At 53.4% G+C, this 13,808-nt stretch overlaps 5 protein-coding genes across 5 annotated transcripts; 2 read left to right on the top strand and 3 right to left on the bottom strand.

Moving 5' to 3' along the window:
* Window positions 1–198: 198 nt before the first annotated feature.
* Window positions 199–1,811, bottom strand: BO70DRAFT_365634 (uncharacterized protein). The gene is made up of 2 exons (XM_025544117.1): window positions 1,358–1,811; window positions 199–1,294 (listed from the first exon to the last, which is right to left on the bottom strand). Exons 1-2 carry the CDS (start codon window positions 1,687–1,689, stop codon window positions 286–288), a joined length of 1,341 nt encoding a protein of 446 aa, XP_025395661.1. The 5' UTR covers window positions 1,690–1,811; the 3' UTR covers window positions 199–285.
* Window positions 1,812–2,054: 243 nt separating this feature from the next.
* Window positions 2,055–4,554, top strand: BO70DRAFT_299758 (sterylglucosidase 1; the record flags this gene model as incomplete). Its single annotated transcript, XM_025539644.1, has 4 exons — window positions 2,055–2,438; window positions 2,531–3,462; window positions 3,516–3,834; window positions 3,898–4,554. 4 exons carry the CDS (start codon window positions 2,055–2,057, stop codon window positions 4,552–4,554), a joined length of 2,292 nt encoding a protein of 763 aa, XP_025395660.1.
* A 533-nt stretch (window positions 4,555–5,087) lies between these two features.
* Window positions 5,088–7,519, bottom strand: BO70DRAFT_365632 (rRNA 2'-O-methyltransferase fibrillarin-like protein). Its single transcript, XM_025544116.1, has 5 exons — window positions 7,108–7,519; window positions 6,987–7,034; window positions 6,733–6,914; window positions 6,407–6,675; window positions 5,088–6,335 (listed from the first exon to the last, which is right to left on the bottom strand). Exons 1-5 carry the CDS (start codon window positions 7,232–7,234, stop codon window positions 5,276–5,278), a joined length of 1,686 nt encoding a protein of 561 aa, XP_025395659.1. The 5' UTR covers window positions 7,235–7,519; the 3' UTR covers window positions 5,088–5,275.
* Window positions 7,466–8,435, bottom strand: BO70DRAFT_365630 (class I SAM-dependent methyltransferase). The gene has a single exon (XM_025544115.1). It carries the CDS (start codon window positions 8,412–8,414, stop codon window positions 7,491–7,493), a length of 924 nt encoding a protein of 307 aa, XP_025395658.1. The 5' UTR covers window positions 8,415–8,435; the 3' UTR covers window positions 7,466–7,490.
* Window positions 8,436–9,210: 775 nt separating this feature from the next.
* Window positions 9,211–11,816, top strand: BO70DRAFT_144727 (PalH/RIM21 family protein). The gene is made up of 2 exons (XM_025538150.1): window positions 9,211–9,410; window positions 9,508–11,816. The coding sequence occupies exons 1-2, from the start codon at window positions 9,302–9,304 to the stop codon at window positions 11,709–11,711; spliced, it is 2,313 nt and encodes a 770-aa protein (XP_025395657.1). The 5' UTR covers window positions 9,211–9,301; the 3' UTR covers window positions 11,712–11,816.
* The last annotated feature ends 1,992 nt before the right edge of the window (window positions 11,817–13,808 follow it).

Here is a 13,808-nt window from a genome sequence, read left to right as displayed (position 1 = left end):
GGAGGTAGGTTTATAGTCAAGGGCTCGGGTTGAACAACCTCTGGTACACTTATTACATGACCCCTAAAAGTCTCCCGCTGGGAAAATGCGTGTACTATAATTACTACAGGACTCGAGGATGGCATAAAATATATGTACGAACTCTACGCCCCAAAAACATTTACAGGCAGCCCCGCCAAAGTTTCCCCCCCCCCCCCCGGAAAAACGAAAATGAAATTATTCAGAACATATAACCAAGCCATTGCCGGCACCATAATAAAAACATGGCCACCAAAAGCCTGCTCCCTAGAAAAACCAACTTCGATGTTTCCTCCAGTCCTGCCTCGTCGCTTCGCGCAAGTCATCCACATTAATTAGATCCACACCCTCCCGAACCAACACATGCCAGACATGGTTTCGTAATCCTCGCGGCCAGCTGGGGGTCCCCCAGTACCGAACCTTCAAACCTCGAGCATGGGCGGCCTCTATCTGCGCGCGAACCAGCCTCAGCTGCTCCTGCGAGAAGCGATTACGAACGAGACTGCCGACGGTTTTGCGGAAGTCAACCGAAGCGTAATAGCTGTTTTCGGAGGTGTACACCGGTGGAGCTTGCGGAGAGGAGTCTGGCTCGGACCCCAGAGGAAGTGAGTTAGGAAGGGGTAGTTTGTCCAGAGGCGCGTCGTAGAAGATGTCCCGATAAGTCTCGTTGGCGGTGATGTGGTGAAAGGGTGCGTCGCCGGTCGCGACGATGGTAATAGGTTGGGGGATGATATCGCTACCGTTGAAGTATGTGAGATAGCCACCGTCACGGAGGGGCTGGAGTTGGTCGACCAGGTGGGTCCAATATTCCTGTTCGTTGCCCTTGAAGTCTATGAGCAGAGTTAGGGTCTGGGTGGGGTCGTTGGCGAAGACGCCGGCTCGGGGAGTGCCGTCTTGGTGGACCGGTTCGAGTTGGCTAGACCGCGTGTTGTGCTTTTGTAGCAGATCGAGCAGCGGGCTCAGGTAAAGGCTTTGCAGGGTAACCTCGTGGTGGAGGGTGAAGGGGGTGTGTCCAACTAGGAGGTCGTCACCGGATAACCAGATATCGGCTTCCACGCCAATGCAGCCGGCGTTGAGGGCAGAATGCAATGGCACGTCACGCCAGTAGTCGTTGTGGGAGTGGCATCGGACTGGGACGACGCCGTGAGTGGTCCAGTGGGAGAAGATGGATGGGCGACCAGCTGGGAAAACCCAGGCGTCGAGACGGGCGTCGAGGTCGTCCGGGAAGAGGTACACCAGGCCGGACCAGACGAACGAGACGAGTCTGAGGAGGCCACTGGGAGCAGGGGGGTTAGGCTTCACTGGCAGTCATTTCAACCCTTTGAAGGCTGTGACATACAGGAGGATAACAAGACCCCAAAACGGGCGCTTCACGGCCCGACAGATCACGGCCCTTCGAGATAATGGGCGGATGTTGCAGTACACATGGCGACATGCCCAGAGGCTGCGGCACAGGTCATTCAGTCGGCTGCGTCGCGAGAGGGTGTTCTTCCGGGCTCGCCTGCGTCTGGCTTTGAGGTTGCCCAGCGGCAGAGCTTCGAACTCGGCCTCATCGATGTCCGCGTCTTCCTCGGGCACGGCTTCGAGTCGGAGCGCCTTGGTGAGAAGAGGCGAGGAAGAGGAGCCGTCGTCCTGCTCGCAGTCGATGGGACGGTGGGGGGTAAAGGGCATGGCTGCAGACAAAATCAAGCACGACTGCTCCAGCAACTGGAACGCAGGGCGGCGGGCAAACCCATTGATATTTGATAGATATGGGTGGGCTAGACTCTAGGCAGCAGGATCCGGAATCTGGATGGCGGATGCTGTCGAAGGCCGAAGAAGTATGAACCATGGCCCGGCTATTTTTACTCGGACCCGCCCGGGGAAACTGGGGCAGCGCTGTCAGCTGACGTCACGTGTCGGGTCCCACACCGCCCCGCTTCTGCTGCCAAGCAAGGCAGCTGTTGATCGCTCCCCGTCCGTCCTCCATATCTATCTGGTACATACACAGTCCCTCGCCTGTCCCACGCCTCTCCCACACCCTGCCGTCGGGAGCTATGGCTTCCCTTCGCCTTCGCATCGATGGCCAGACATTCAAAGACCCCCAGAACCGGGAAATCACCCTGAGGGGCATCAATGTGGCGGGCGAATCCAAGTTTCCTAGGGACCCTGACACCCCCTCCTACGTCTCCGGCGGCTTCTTCGACGCGGATCATGTCTCCTTTGTCGGCCGCCCGTTTACTATCGACGACGCCCACACCCACTTTGCAAGACTGCGCAAGTGGGGCTACAATACTCTCCGGTACATCTTTACCTGGGAGGCGATTGAACACGAGGGGCCTGGGAGGTATGACGATGAGTGGATCGCATTCACCATCGAAGTCCTGCGGGTGGCCAAGCAGTATCAATTCTACGTTTTCCTAGATCCCCATCAAGATGTGGTATGTCTTCACCTACCAATTGCCCGAGCCAGTTAGTGGGCGGGTGTGCTGAGCACTGGCTTGGTTGATGAATGCTAAGGAGATGACTGCAGTGGTCCCGTCTATCTGGAGGGTCTGGCGCCCCGGCTTGGACACTTTATGCGGCAGGCCTGAACCCCCGAGCCTTCAAGAAGACCGAAGCTGCCCTGGTGCAGAATACCTATGACAACCCCGCCGAGTTTCCGAAAATGATATGGAGTACAAACTACACTCGGCTGGTCTGCCAGACCATGTTCACGCTGTTTTGGGGAGGTCGGGACTTCGCTCCCAAGGCGATTATCAATGGTGTGAACATCCAGGACTACCTTCAAGGTCACTTCATTGCGGCATGCAGATACCTTGCACAGAAGATCCACGAAGCTGGCGATATTGAAAACGAAGTGGTGATTGGATGGGAGAGCATGAATGAGCCCCATAGGGGTCTGATAGGGGTCCAAGATATATCGGTAATCCCGCCAGATCAGCAGCTGCAGCTGGGCACATCGCCAACTGCCTTCCAGGCCATACTCACGGGATCTGGCCGTGCATGTGAGCAGACTGTCTGGGCCTTCGGCGGCTTTGGTCCTCACCAGACGGGCAGGGAGCTCGTAGACCCGGAGGGCGAGTCTGCATGGCTGCCAGCCACCCATGATGACAATAAGTACGGCTGGAAGAGAGATCCGGATTGGAAATTGGGAGAATGCCTTTGGGCTCAGCATGGGGTATGGGATCCATCATCGGACCAACTTCTACAGAAAGATTACTTCTCTAAGAGGCCGCAAACCGGAGAGCCCCTTGATTACGACAGATTTACCAATTCATATTTCCTGGAACACTACCGAGCCTACCGAGATGCCATCCGAAGTGTTTGGTCAGGTGCGATCATGTTGTGCCAACCGCCTGTCATGGAAATCCCTCCTGACTTGAAGGGGTCGGTTGACGACGATCCGAACATGGTTCACGCGGTGCATTACTATGATGGCCTTACGCTCTTGACAAAGCACTGGTACATATCATCCGGAATGGGCTCTGTCTGTGTGGTGCTAACTACATTACTAGGAACCGATTGTACAATGTGGATGTAATTGGTGTTCTTCGCGGAAAGTATCTCGCACCGGCATTTGCTGTCAAGATCGGCGAATCTGCCATCCGCAACTGCCTGCGTGACCAGCTCAAATTCCTGAGAGACGAAAGTCTGCGGTACATGGGCAGCCATCCATTAATTTTCACCGAGATTGGTATTCCGTATGACATGGATGACAAATATGCCTACAAGACCGGTGACTATAGCAGTCAGGTTAGTGCGATGGATGCGAACCACTTCGCGCTGGAAGGTAGCACTGGCAATGGCTTTACATTATGGCTTTACACCACCACAGTAAGAATTAGCATCGCAGCTGCCTTGAGCACACTGATACAGCATACTGATTATTCTATGCAGAACAATCACGAGTGGGGCGACAACTGGAATGGCGAGGACTTATCTATCTTTTCCCTCGACGATTTTGAACTTCCAAGCGGAAAGCCTCTCGTCCTAGAAAGCGAGTCTCAACCCAACCAAGACCCCCATTCCCCCGCCTATTCTGAAAGCCAAAGCAACCCCGAGAACCAAGCAATAGGGCCCCGAAACCTGAAACACGCCCTATCACCGCCTTCCATTACATCGGACTCCACCCAGGCCAGCAAGGACAAACTCGGCTTCCGAGCTGGAGAGGCCTTCATCCGACCCAGCCCCATCTTCACAAACGGTCTGATATCGAAGTATCAATTCGACCTCCGAAGCTGCACATTCACCCTCTCATTAGTGGGAAAGGAACGAGCCATGGGCGATGAGACCGCAACTGAGATATATCTGCCTGAATTCCATTTTCCTGACGCGCAGACCGTCGTTTCTGTTAGCAGTGGCAAGTGGTCCATCGATTATCTGCAGATAAACTCCGTCAAGATACAGCTTCTCCGCTGGTGGCACATGGCAGGCGATCAGGATATCAAGATCCAGGGCGTGAAGCGGAAACCCGGCGACCAGAACAGCGTTGTATCGGGTGATGATGTGTCCTATCTCGAGCAATGTCAGACTGGGGCTTGCATGGTTATGTAGTTAGTAGATGGCTGGCCCATTGATACGATGATGACGTAGCCAAATCTTATTGCTTGGAGTCTTTTTGTTTGGGATATTTATCCCCTTCGTTTGACTTGGGGCGTGTTAATGATAGTCTTTATCTGTGAGTATTTCCTGGCGGATTCACTGCTTGGATCCCAGACTTAGTATGATAATTAGGATCGAATATGAAATAAGGATACCAACTTCTTCCTCTACTCATCTCTATTGGTATCTTCATACGCCTTGAGGAATCATGATAAAGCGAGAGAAAATATTAGTTTCGCGTGTGCTTACGTGCGTCCCAGCACCATCTCCTGGAAATCATACATGGAGCACGCGAGATCAAATTCCAGTGATCTTTTATCTACTGGGATCTATTCAATATAGACACACTAGGGAAGCTCGTTATCAAGCGGCTTCAATTGAGAATCCCAAGGACGTGAATGGAGGCGTGGGAATCTAGGTTACTATATGAAGACATAGGACTACTAATAATAGTGGAGACCACTATGCATGTACTTGAAAAATCCATCAAATTTGCTTTTATTAATTCATCTGCGTCATGTCGAAAGCCGATAGCAGTATGGAGTTTTAGGGTATGAGAAAATACAACAAGGCGAGCGACCGAGTCAGGCCAAGGACTAGTAGAACCTACAGACGAGACGCAACATGGCGAGCGCACAGCCGAGCATAAGAACATCAAAGTTTCGTCAAGATCCTAGTAATTCATCACAGGCCCGCCACTGGTTGACCCCTGCTTCTCTTCGTGATGATTCCCCTCATAGTCATCAAGAGACCTGTATGCCGGAGGACCAGCATCTCTTCCACGACCTCGACCACGGGCGTTCCCCCGGTTTTGATGACTTCTTCCTCGTGGCGCAGAGCCACGGCCACCACGACCGCGTCCACGGCGAGGTCCATCATCATGGTGATGTCGGTTATTACCGCCGTACCGTGGAGTATGGTGTGGTTTACTATGAGGCGGGCCTTCGTGATTCATCTGGTCTGGGTGGAGGTTTTCTTCGTCCCGATCTTGCTGGTGACGCCTCTTGTGGCTCTTGTTCAGGAACTGGCTTTCCCATTCGCCCTCGTTGGGATTTTCTTCTTCCACGCGCAAGACCACCTTTTCTCCGACAACTGTCTCGAGGGTGAGGGTCTTATCCGCAGGGAGAGGGTGCCAGTTCTGGATTTTTCCGGCATCGATAGGACGGGCGCCTTTGCGTACTGCCAGCACTACCACTGGATGTGGGTTCTCTGTGTAGTATTTCTCTGTTGCTGGCACGGGTGTCAGCCGAGCAGCCCAGACTCTGTTCTCGAAACAAGCAGTCCCAGTGACCTGCCAGTTTAGCTTCTTGCCGATGCCGCCAACCTTATCCAGTATGGATCGCGGTGCTGGACGCGGGGTGATTAGTATACTATTAGCCATGTATTTCAGGTCATTGGAATCAGCAAGCCCAAAGGGCAGCATAGGGTTCAATATCTGGCGGATCAGCCGACTTGAGTCAGCGTTGGAGATGAGATAGCCGGTGTAAAAGACAGTGCGCTTGATGCGGAGTCGGCCATATGATGACTTCGTAGTTCCCTTCAGGGACAAGTCCCGGATAACGAGATTATGAGAGTTGATCATTTGCTGCACTTCAGCTGTTTCTAATACAGGGGAAAGATACATTGACCCTTCAGCCACCTGAATGACCTCCGAGTTGATAGGCCTTCTGGAATTCTGTGCTGACTGGAACCTGCGGTTCAGTTGCTCAAAAAAATCACGGAAGTGTTTCGCGCTGGAAGCATGTCAGATGGTGTTAAAAAGCACAAAGCCAAACAAAAAGAGAAAGACAAAAGCAGAACTGACTGTTTTACCCGGTCTTCGTAGACCCGAATCTCTTCAGCCTGCTCGTAAGTGAGAACAAGGTCTTCTAGGAAAGTCTGCTTAAATTCCATGGTAGTGGAGAACCGCTGGCTTCTCGGGCCAACTTCAGGTTTGAGGCAGACGAGATCGAAATCCAGCTTCTTACTCTCCGTCATGCGCCGAAGCAGGTCTGAAAAACCACTCTCACTGCGGCCTGTCAGGAGCACTGTCAGAGCATCTTTCTGCTCCATACTCAGCCTGACCAATTGGACCTGGGACGAGTCAGCCGCCTGCCAATGTATGTCAAACGTACATCACATATATCACACAATCTGTTCATTCCACCATCCCTCCCAAGCGCGCGGCTCTTCCTTCTCAACCCCATCACCGGTAGCAGCCAACAGGTTTGGATCATGCCACCAGCCCCCGTTTGCGAAGCTTTCGTAGGCCTGTAGGAACCCGATGGTGGGACCATTCCACAACTGCGGATTCGGAAGGGGACTCAGGAATACTGGAAGGTATTAACTCGAGGCTGTTCGTTTGGCAACCACCGCTGTGCTGCCCCCCACGGATGTATCCTTACATGTGTTATCGAAGTCGTAAACATGGATGGATTTCACCTGCGAAACCACTACAAGAGACCGGCAGAGATGTCAGCAGACAGATCCTGGGATATTACAGAGTACAGATGGGGGAATTCTCACCTGGTAGCTCTCTGTTGATACAAGACCATCGCCTCAAGCTAGTGATGGTCCGCGATGGTGAGCTGTGGGCCTGGCCGCGCATGGCAGCGGCCGCGTTTTCTGTTACTACAGCCTTAGCAGATCTCATTATTCATCAGAGATAGGCGTCAAAGGCTTCGTCAGTGCATGCGCCTACAGGAGAAGTAGGACTGCTGTCGCCACTGTTTGGCACTTGGTTGAAAGAGTAAGGTGGTGGTAGTCTTCACTGTTACGGCGGACAAAAAGACCGGGGGCGGAAATCCGTGAGTGGGCAAACACGGAAGGCGGTAAGAACCTGTCCTGCTACTACTTAGTTTCTACCTACTCCGCGGAAACGCCCCCCCCCCTTACTTCGCACTTCACCGCTAACGAGGCCTCTTGACCAGGACCCCCGATACATATGGCATTGGTGTCGTCTCAAACCACCTCTCCAGCTCAACAAACTCCCACCCTCCATCCATTTCCGCGGCCATCTTCAGCGCATCTGCTGTATCCCGATTCAGGCAACAGTTCCCCATATACCAACTCCAACCAAGAACCCCATACATGGCCTGCAAACCTCTCGCCACAACCGACCCCTTCGGCGTCCTCCAGGGATTCACGACGTGTTCGACGACCAACAATTTCCCTCCCGGTCGGAGCAGAGTGTACAGATCGCGGATGGCGCGTTGCATGTTCGGCACGGAACACAGGACGCGCACGCAGATGATCGTGTCGAAAACACCGTCCCCGGGGTTGCCGGTTGACCAGTGTGCGGGGGACATATCGGTGTCATGGTCAAGAAGGCCTTGCGTCTGCAGGGTAGGGATAAGATCACACGCCTCGACACCGCACGGGAGGATGTGGTATTTATCAGCCAACCCCTCAGATGCAGCTCGGGCGCGCAGCTCCGAATGCAGACCGAGACAAGGTTCCGCACCGTAGATGGCGCGGATTGCTGGGGAGCGCAGGAGAGGCATTTGCGTGCCGGTGCCTGGACCGATGTCGAGGACAACGCCTGAAGCTTGGGATAATATTGGTGGGATGAGGTCTGACGAGCCCCGAATTTGCGCTGAGGGTTGGGTGGCTGACAGAGCTGGGGTATTCGATTCACGATTCGCTATTCTACCTGTTAGAATGATCAATGGCCCCATAGGCCAAGGGGACCGAGTCGTTCGAGATGCAGATGGGGGATTGGTGGCGCTGACTGCTGAACGCGACCCAGAACCTGCGGAACGCATCGTCGCGTAGACGGCCTGCTTGGAGCAGAGGCGCCAGGATTTGGCCCTTGAGAAAAACGGCTTCGACATTAACCTTTATGTAACCTGCGTGCGTTGTCAACGGGTTATAGTTATGCTCATGAGACACCGCAGATCATCCCACTTACTGGTCAAGGACCAGAGCAGCAGCTGGCCCGGTTCGATAAGAGACCGAACCCATTCCTTCGTGGTGAGGTCGGCGGCTGTCATCGCGGCGATGGGAGTCGGTACGGGGATGTTGACTCTCGCCGATGGCACTCCCGCCGATAGCGGAGCGCTCAAGTACGATAACTACGGAAGACGCAGCTGTACTATGGAGAAGTATTCGTGGAGTACTGCGTAGTACTGTAGCTGTAGCACTGTCGCAGTAGATAGCGAAGTATGTACTGAGTACCTACCTGTCAGTCCAGTCACTAGTACTCCGTACCGTTCGTTAGTTCACTCAATCACCTGACAAGTCGAACTGGGCAGGCGGTGAGCGAAGAAGCGCCGCAATTCATCAATCCATCCACTCTGGGGTTCTGGACCGCCGCGGGTGGCGGACTCGTGACTTCGAAGGCTTCCTCTCTCTCTCTGTCTCTCTCGTACTTCCACCACCACGTTCCCTTCACCTGCCCGACTGGGCCCTTCTCCTCGTCCGAGGTCCTTCTACCCGACACGACTCGCAGCCGCCCTCCATTTCCTCCGTCTTCCCTCCCTGAGCGCAGCCCTGATCCCCTCGATCCCAGTGTCATTCCCATTAGACGAATGCGCTAGCAAGCCCCCTTCTCACCTCGCAACACGCGCCCCCGCAAGAATGGTGGTTTGACCATCCGTCCGTCCGTCCGACAGTTTCCTTAATCGTGCATTAATGAAAGACGCACGCCTGTCTTCGTGGCATCAGTGGGCTGCTCCTACCGTGGCGTGAATCGCCCCATTCCCCGCCTGCCTGGCCGACCATGGGGGATCCCGCTCATCTGGCCCCTCGCCAAATATGGGCTCAACCAACCACATCGACCGTGAGGACGTACGAGGCTGGGTGCACCCCTTTTTTACTGCCCAGTAACGGTACGTTGCTCGCGGTATATTCTTGGATGGAACTCTCTCCGTTCGCGTGCCCCTGTAAACGTTCACTGACGCGCGGCTTCCGCGGGACGCCCTGCAGGCTATGTCTATCTAAATCGTTCCTATTCCATATCCCTGACCGCAAACGCCATCTACGACCCCATATGCACCAGTACGGCCTCCGCGACGGCACATGCCGTGGCAGCCCTCGATCTCACAGACCCCTTCTACTCCTCCGTGACGCCAGAGCTGTACGCCATGGGCTGCACGACAGTGGTCAGCTATCTTCTAGTCATCATTCTTCTCATTACCCCACGCACGTTCTATGTCGGGGGGCCCGGCGGCGGCGCGAATTTTCTCGGGCGACACGGTATGATCAGCGGTTCTTACAGCGGCAACTCGTCGGTAGTCGGAGTGGGTGGCCGACCATGGCTCCAGAAAGTTGCAGCATTGTTGGTGGCAGTATCGCTCACCATAGCGACGGTGGACTCATTTCGAGTAGCCGAAAAGCAATACTACTATGGTTACTCGGACGCAGAAGCGCTAGCCGATGCCGTTATCGACGGACTGGAGATTCGTGTTGTCAGGGTCATCTCTACCACCTTCCTGTGGCTTGCCCAGGTCCAAACCCTAATTCGGCTTTTCCCTCGGCACAAGGAGAAGATCATGATCAAGTGGGCGGGGTTTGCGTTGATTGTTTTCGACACTACTTTTAGCGTTCTGGACAAGTTTCTGGTCAAGACCGATACGGTGCATCCGCGATTGTATGAGGACGCAATCCCAGCTCTCAGCTACCTCTTCGAGCTGGCCCTCAACCTGCTCTACGCCGCATGGGTCATCTTCTATTCACTTTCTAAACACCGGTTCGCCTTTTTTCACCCCAAAATGCGGAACATCTGCCTGGTGGCCCTCCTGTCATTGTGTGCGGTGCTCATTCCAGTCGTGTTCTTTGTCCTGGACATCGCCAAGCCGAAAATTGCTGGCTGGGGTACATATGTTCGGTGGGTCGGCTCTGCTGCGGCAAGTGTCGTGGTCTGGGAGTGGGTGGAACGCATCGAGGCGCTGGAGCGGGATGAAAGGAAGGATGGCATCCTTGGACGGGAGATCTTTGATGGCGACGAAATGCTTGAAGTGACTCCCTCGGAAGAGGTGGATTGGCCTCGATACAACCCCGATGGCAATGATCGAGGCGGTGGGGCTGCCACATCCTCGGGATGGGGGGGCATGATGGGTCTAGCCCATCGCCCGTTGCGGACCAGAGTTGGTCGTAACTGGCAATCCAATCTGGAAAGCCAGCAACAAACTGTGCCCATTGATCCCCGGCGCCGGAGGGCGACCGCTCGCCCTACCCCTCCGCCGGCAGTCGTTACCCCTGTGAGCCGGGCCGACACGACCAGTGCGGCCAGCACAGTGTACAACGTCCATTACCATCCCGTTTCAAGTCCAACTCCCCCAGTCGCCATGCCTCATATGGAGGAAGAGGATGAAGATACGGACGACGCAGTGGTAGCCAAGGAAATGTCAACAGTCATGGATAACCAACCACCCGTCTTGGCCCATGATCCGCTGTCGGCACAGCAGACCAGGGAGCAATCTCCTCAAATCGTCCACATGGACAAGAGATGGCGTGCACTTCTCAATCCCTTTAAACGCAGACGGGCATCTTTACCACGAGAGGTTGCTTCGGCGCAGGCAGAGGAAGAAGCTCCCGCCGCCGCCGAAGTAGAACAGCAACACCTTCCCGCGGATGAAAGTGACGACGAGCACAGCCTGCACCACCGGTCGGAATCTCTTTTTACCCTACACCGGAGGCTGAGGCCCGGGTCTGGACGGCAAGGTTCCAATCATCCCTTGCCAGTAACCGTCATTCCCGCTCGACGCCGTGGCCAACAAACGTGGTCGCCGCAACGGTTTCATGAATCCAGCCTTCTTGAATCGGTGGCACCTAGCCAGCGAGCTCCGTCTGACCACGATGACTTGCCTGTAAGGGTGATTCAACCGCAAACCAGAACCGCCGCCCCATGGAGCACTACTGATGGGGAAGGGTTTGGCAATGCTAATTACGAGCTGCGATATGACCCCGAAGCGGCCGCACTTGTGGAGCCTGGCGACCGTGGCTCATACCATTTGCCTGTGCCCGAGACGGAGGGCTCAGCAGGTGATCCATCTTGGCGGGGGCAAGATGCTGTGCTTTCGCACCCGGCGCAGGAAGCCGGCGCAGCGGATGGGCCAACTCTGCCACGAGACACCTTAGCTCGTAACAGTGACCCTCATAACAGCGAAGACTCCCGAACTCCTCAATGACAGGTCCCTTACTCTTTTCCGTTCAGTCCCTTAATATTGCGATATCACTTTCCCCTTTATTTTACTCCTTTCCCTTGTCACGGTTTCTTTAGCGGGGAGTCTAGGGATATGGGTCTCTTTCCAGATAATTTCTGTCTTCCAAAAATTTTCCTGTTACCACCTATCCGGTTTATCTTGCTATCTCCTTTTTGTGCCTGTTTGATACCATTTCAACTTATATTCGGCAGGCCCTCTCGTTTCCGTTCCAACATGGCTCTGGGACGGGGGTCATGCTTCGATATAGCTTGGCTAGGCAGGGCTTTTTTTTGGCGCTCCCCACGTGTCTCGGGAAATCCGAGGCGACCACCGGTGGCGGGGACCGGTGTTGATGATGTACAAAGATACCCTTGGAATTGCATATACCACAGATCTCTTGTTTAATATACGTACGTACACATCATTGCTCACAGGGTCTCTTGACCCGCACTGATCTGTGCAGTGTATCTACTAGTACGGAGTGGGGATCACTGAATTATCTTGTCATGTGGAGTTAGATGTTGTAGAGCGTATATGGCATGTGGTAGCTCGCCAGCGTGACATATTGATGGCCGAGTGTTGGCAGCTTTGCCTCGGTGCCTTCTTTCTGATTCTCACCGGAACCTCGGTTTTTATTTGATGCTCCTCGCTATGCTATATCATCGTCGGCATCTCTTCTGCATGCTGAGCCCGATCTCTCAATCGGTCGCTTTCCTTAATATGTGGTGGAACGGCATCGGATTTTCAGGACAAGTGACTAATTTATCTTTGTCTATATTTATTCTGAATATCCAGTATTAATGCTGTTGGCAATCTAATCGCGGCACTCAGATTAAGGACTTGCAAATGATGGCGAGTCTTTACAAGATCTTAGGGGGCGCGCTCGTGCGCCCCATCATACAACCATATAGACTTGGATATAGCTAATATTTATTTGCCAGTTAGCGCAATCACATGAAGAATAAGTAGAAGGTAAGACTGAATAACAGTATTGTATATAGAAATAGTAGTAGTAAAGTAGTAGTAGTAGTAGTAGCAGTAGCAGTAATAAAGCGACATCAGTACTCTGTACTTCGTAGTAAAGCTATAGTATAAGATGATGGCAGAAAGAAGGAATTTTGATGGGGTGCGCAAGTGGTCAACGGGAGCACTGTATCTATAGGGCAGCCAACCAATCACAGGCTTCAAAACGCTGAATTCTGCCAAATTGACCAATGAGAAGGGTGGAACAAAAGAAACCTAAAAGCGAGAATTCTATATGTTGATACTTTATGTTGATGAACTTGGCCGCATATGCGCGGGACCTTCACACTGATCTAGATGTGACCGATGGAACTCCGTCAACACTGAGTAAATTGTTGTTCCTGCAGGTAATTCATATTTTTTCTTAAGCATCGCGTGGAATCCCCTAGCAGTCTTGAGACTTTTGAGCTGGATCCCGATGTAATAATCGCAGGGGTAAATTTGATTAGAGTTGGAGGACGCCCATCAAGTATTTTCCATACTGTGTATGCCTTGGCGTGGTTGGGCCCTCCATCCCCGTGCAGCCTTGGGTCTGGTGGTGGTTGCTCGTCGCCTGTAACAAGATCTTAGACACCCTCGATGAGTAGGAAGTTCCTCAGTCCGTGGTGCCATTGCTCGTAGTTGTTATACTTCAGTTTTGTCATATCGCCTAGGATTTCCTGATCAATGTCCATTGTGTAGCGATCTGGGTTCCATTCCATTCCATCTTGATCGTGAGTGATGCTGACGCCGCCCGCTCCATCATATTGAGACATAGTGTTTGCTCCCTTACAAGCAGGCTGGGATGTCGACACTCGAGCCGCAATAATAGACCTCTTGGTGACTCTTTCGTGCAGTGATTGGCCGCTTTCCAATTCGTTGGGATTCCTCCGAGGGGATATTTCCGGAGATAGTTTGCAGCCTGAGGTTTGTAAGGGCGACTGAAAATACGCAAATGGAGGAGACATGGCATAGCTATAATCATGTGGTAGCCAGTGGTCACATGATTACTGCGCACAAATGAGTACCCAGCGTCCAAACATACGCGCCCCTCATGTGATATATAGCGGCCATGGGACG

Source organism: Aspergillus heteromorphus (assembly GCF_003184545.1).
Source record: "Aspergillus heteromorphus CBS 117.55 chromosome Unknown BO70scaffold_32, whole genome shotgun sequence".
Taxonomy (NCBI): domain Eukaryota; kingdom Fungi; phylum Ascomycota; class Eurotiomycetes; order Eurotiales; family Aspergillaceae; genus Aspergillus; species Aspergillus heteromorphus.
This window is presented reverse-complemented; position numbering and strand designations above follow the sequence as displayed.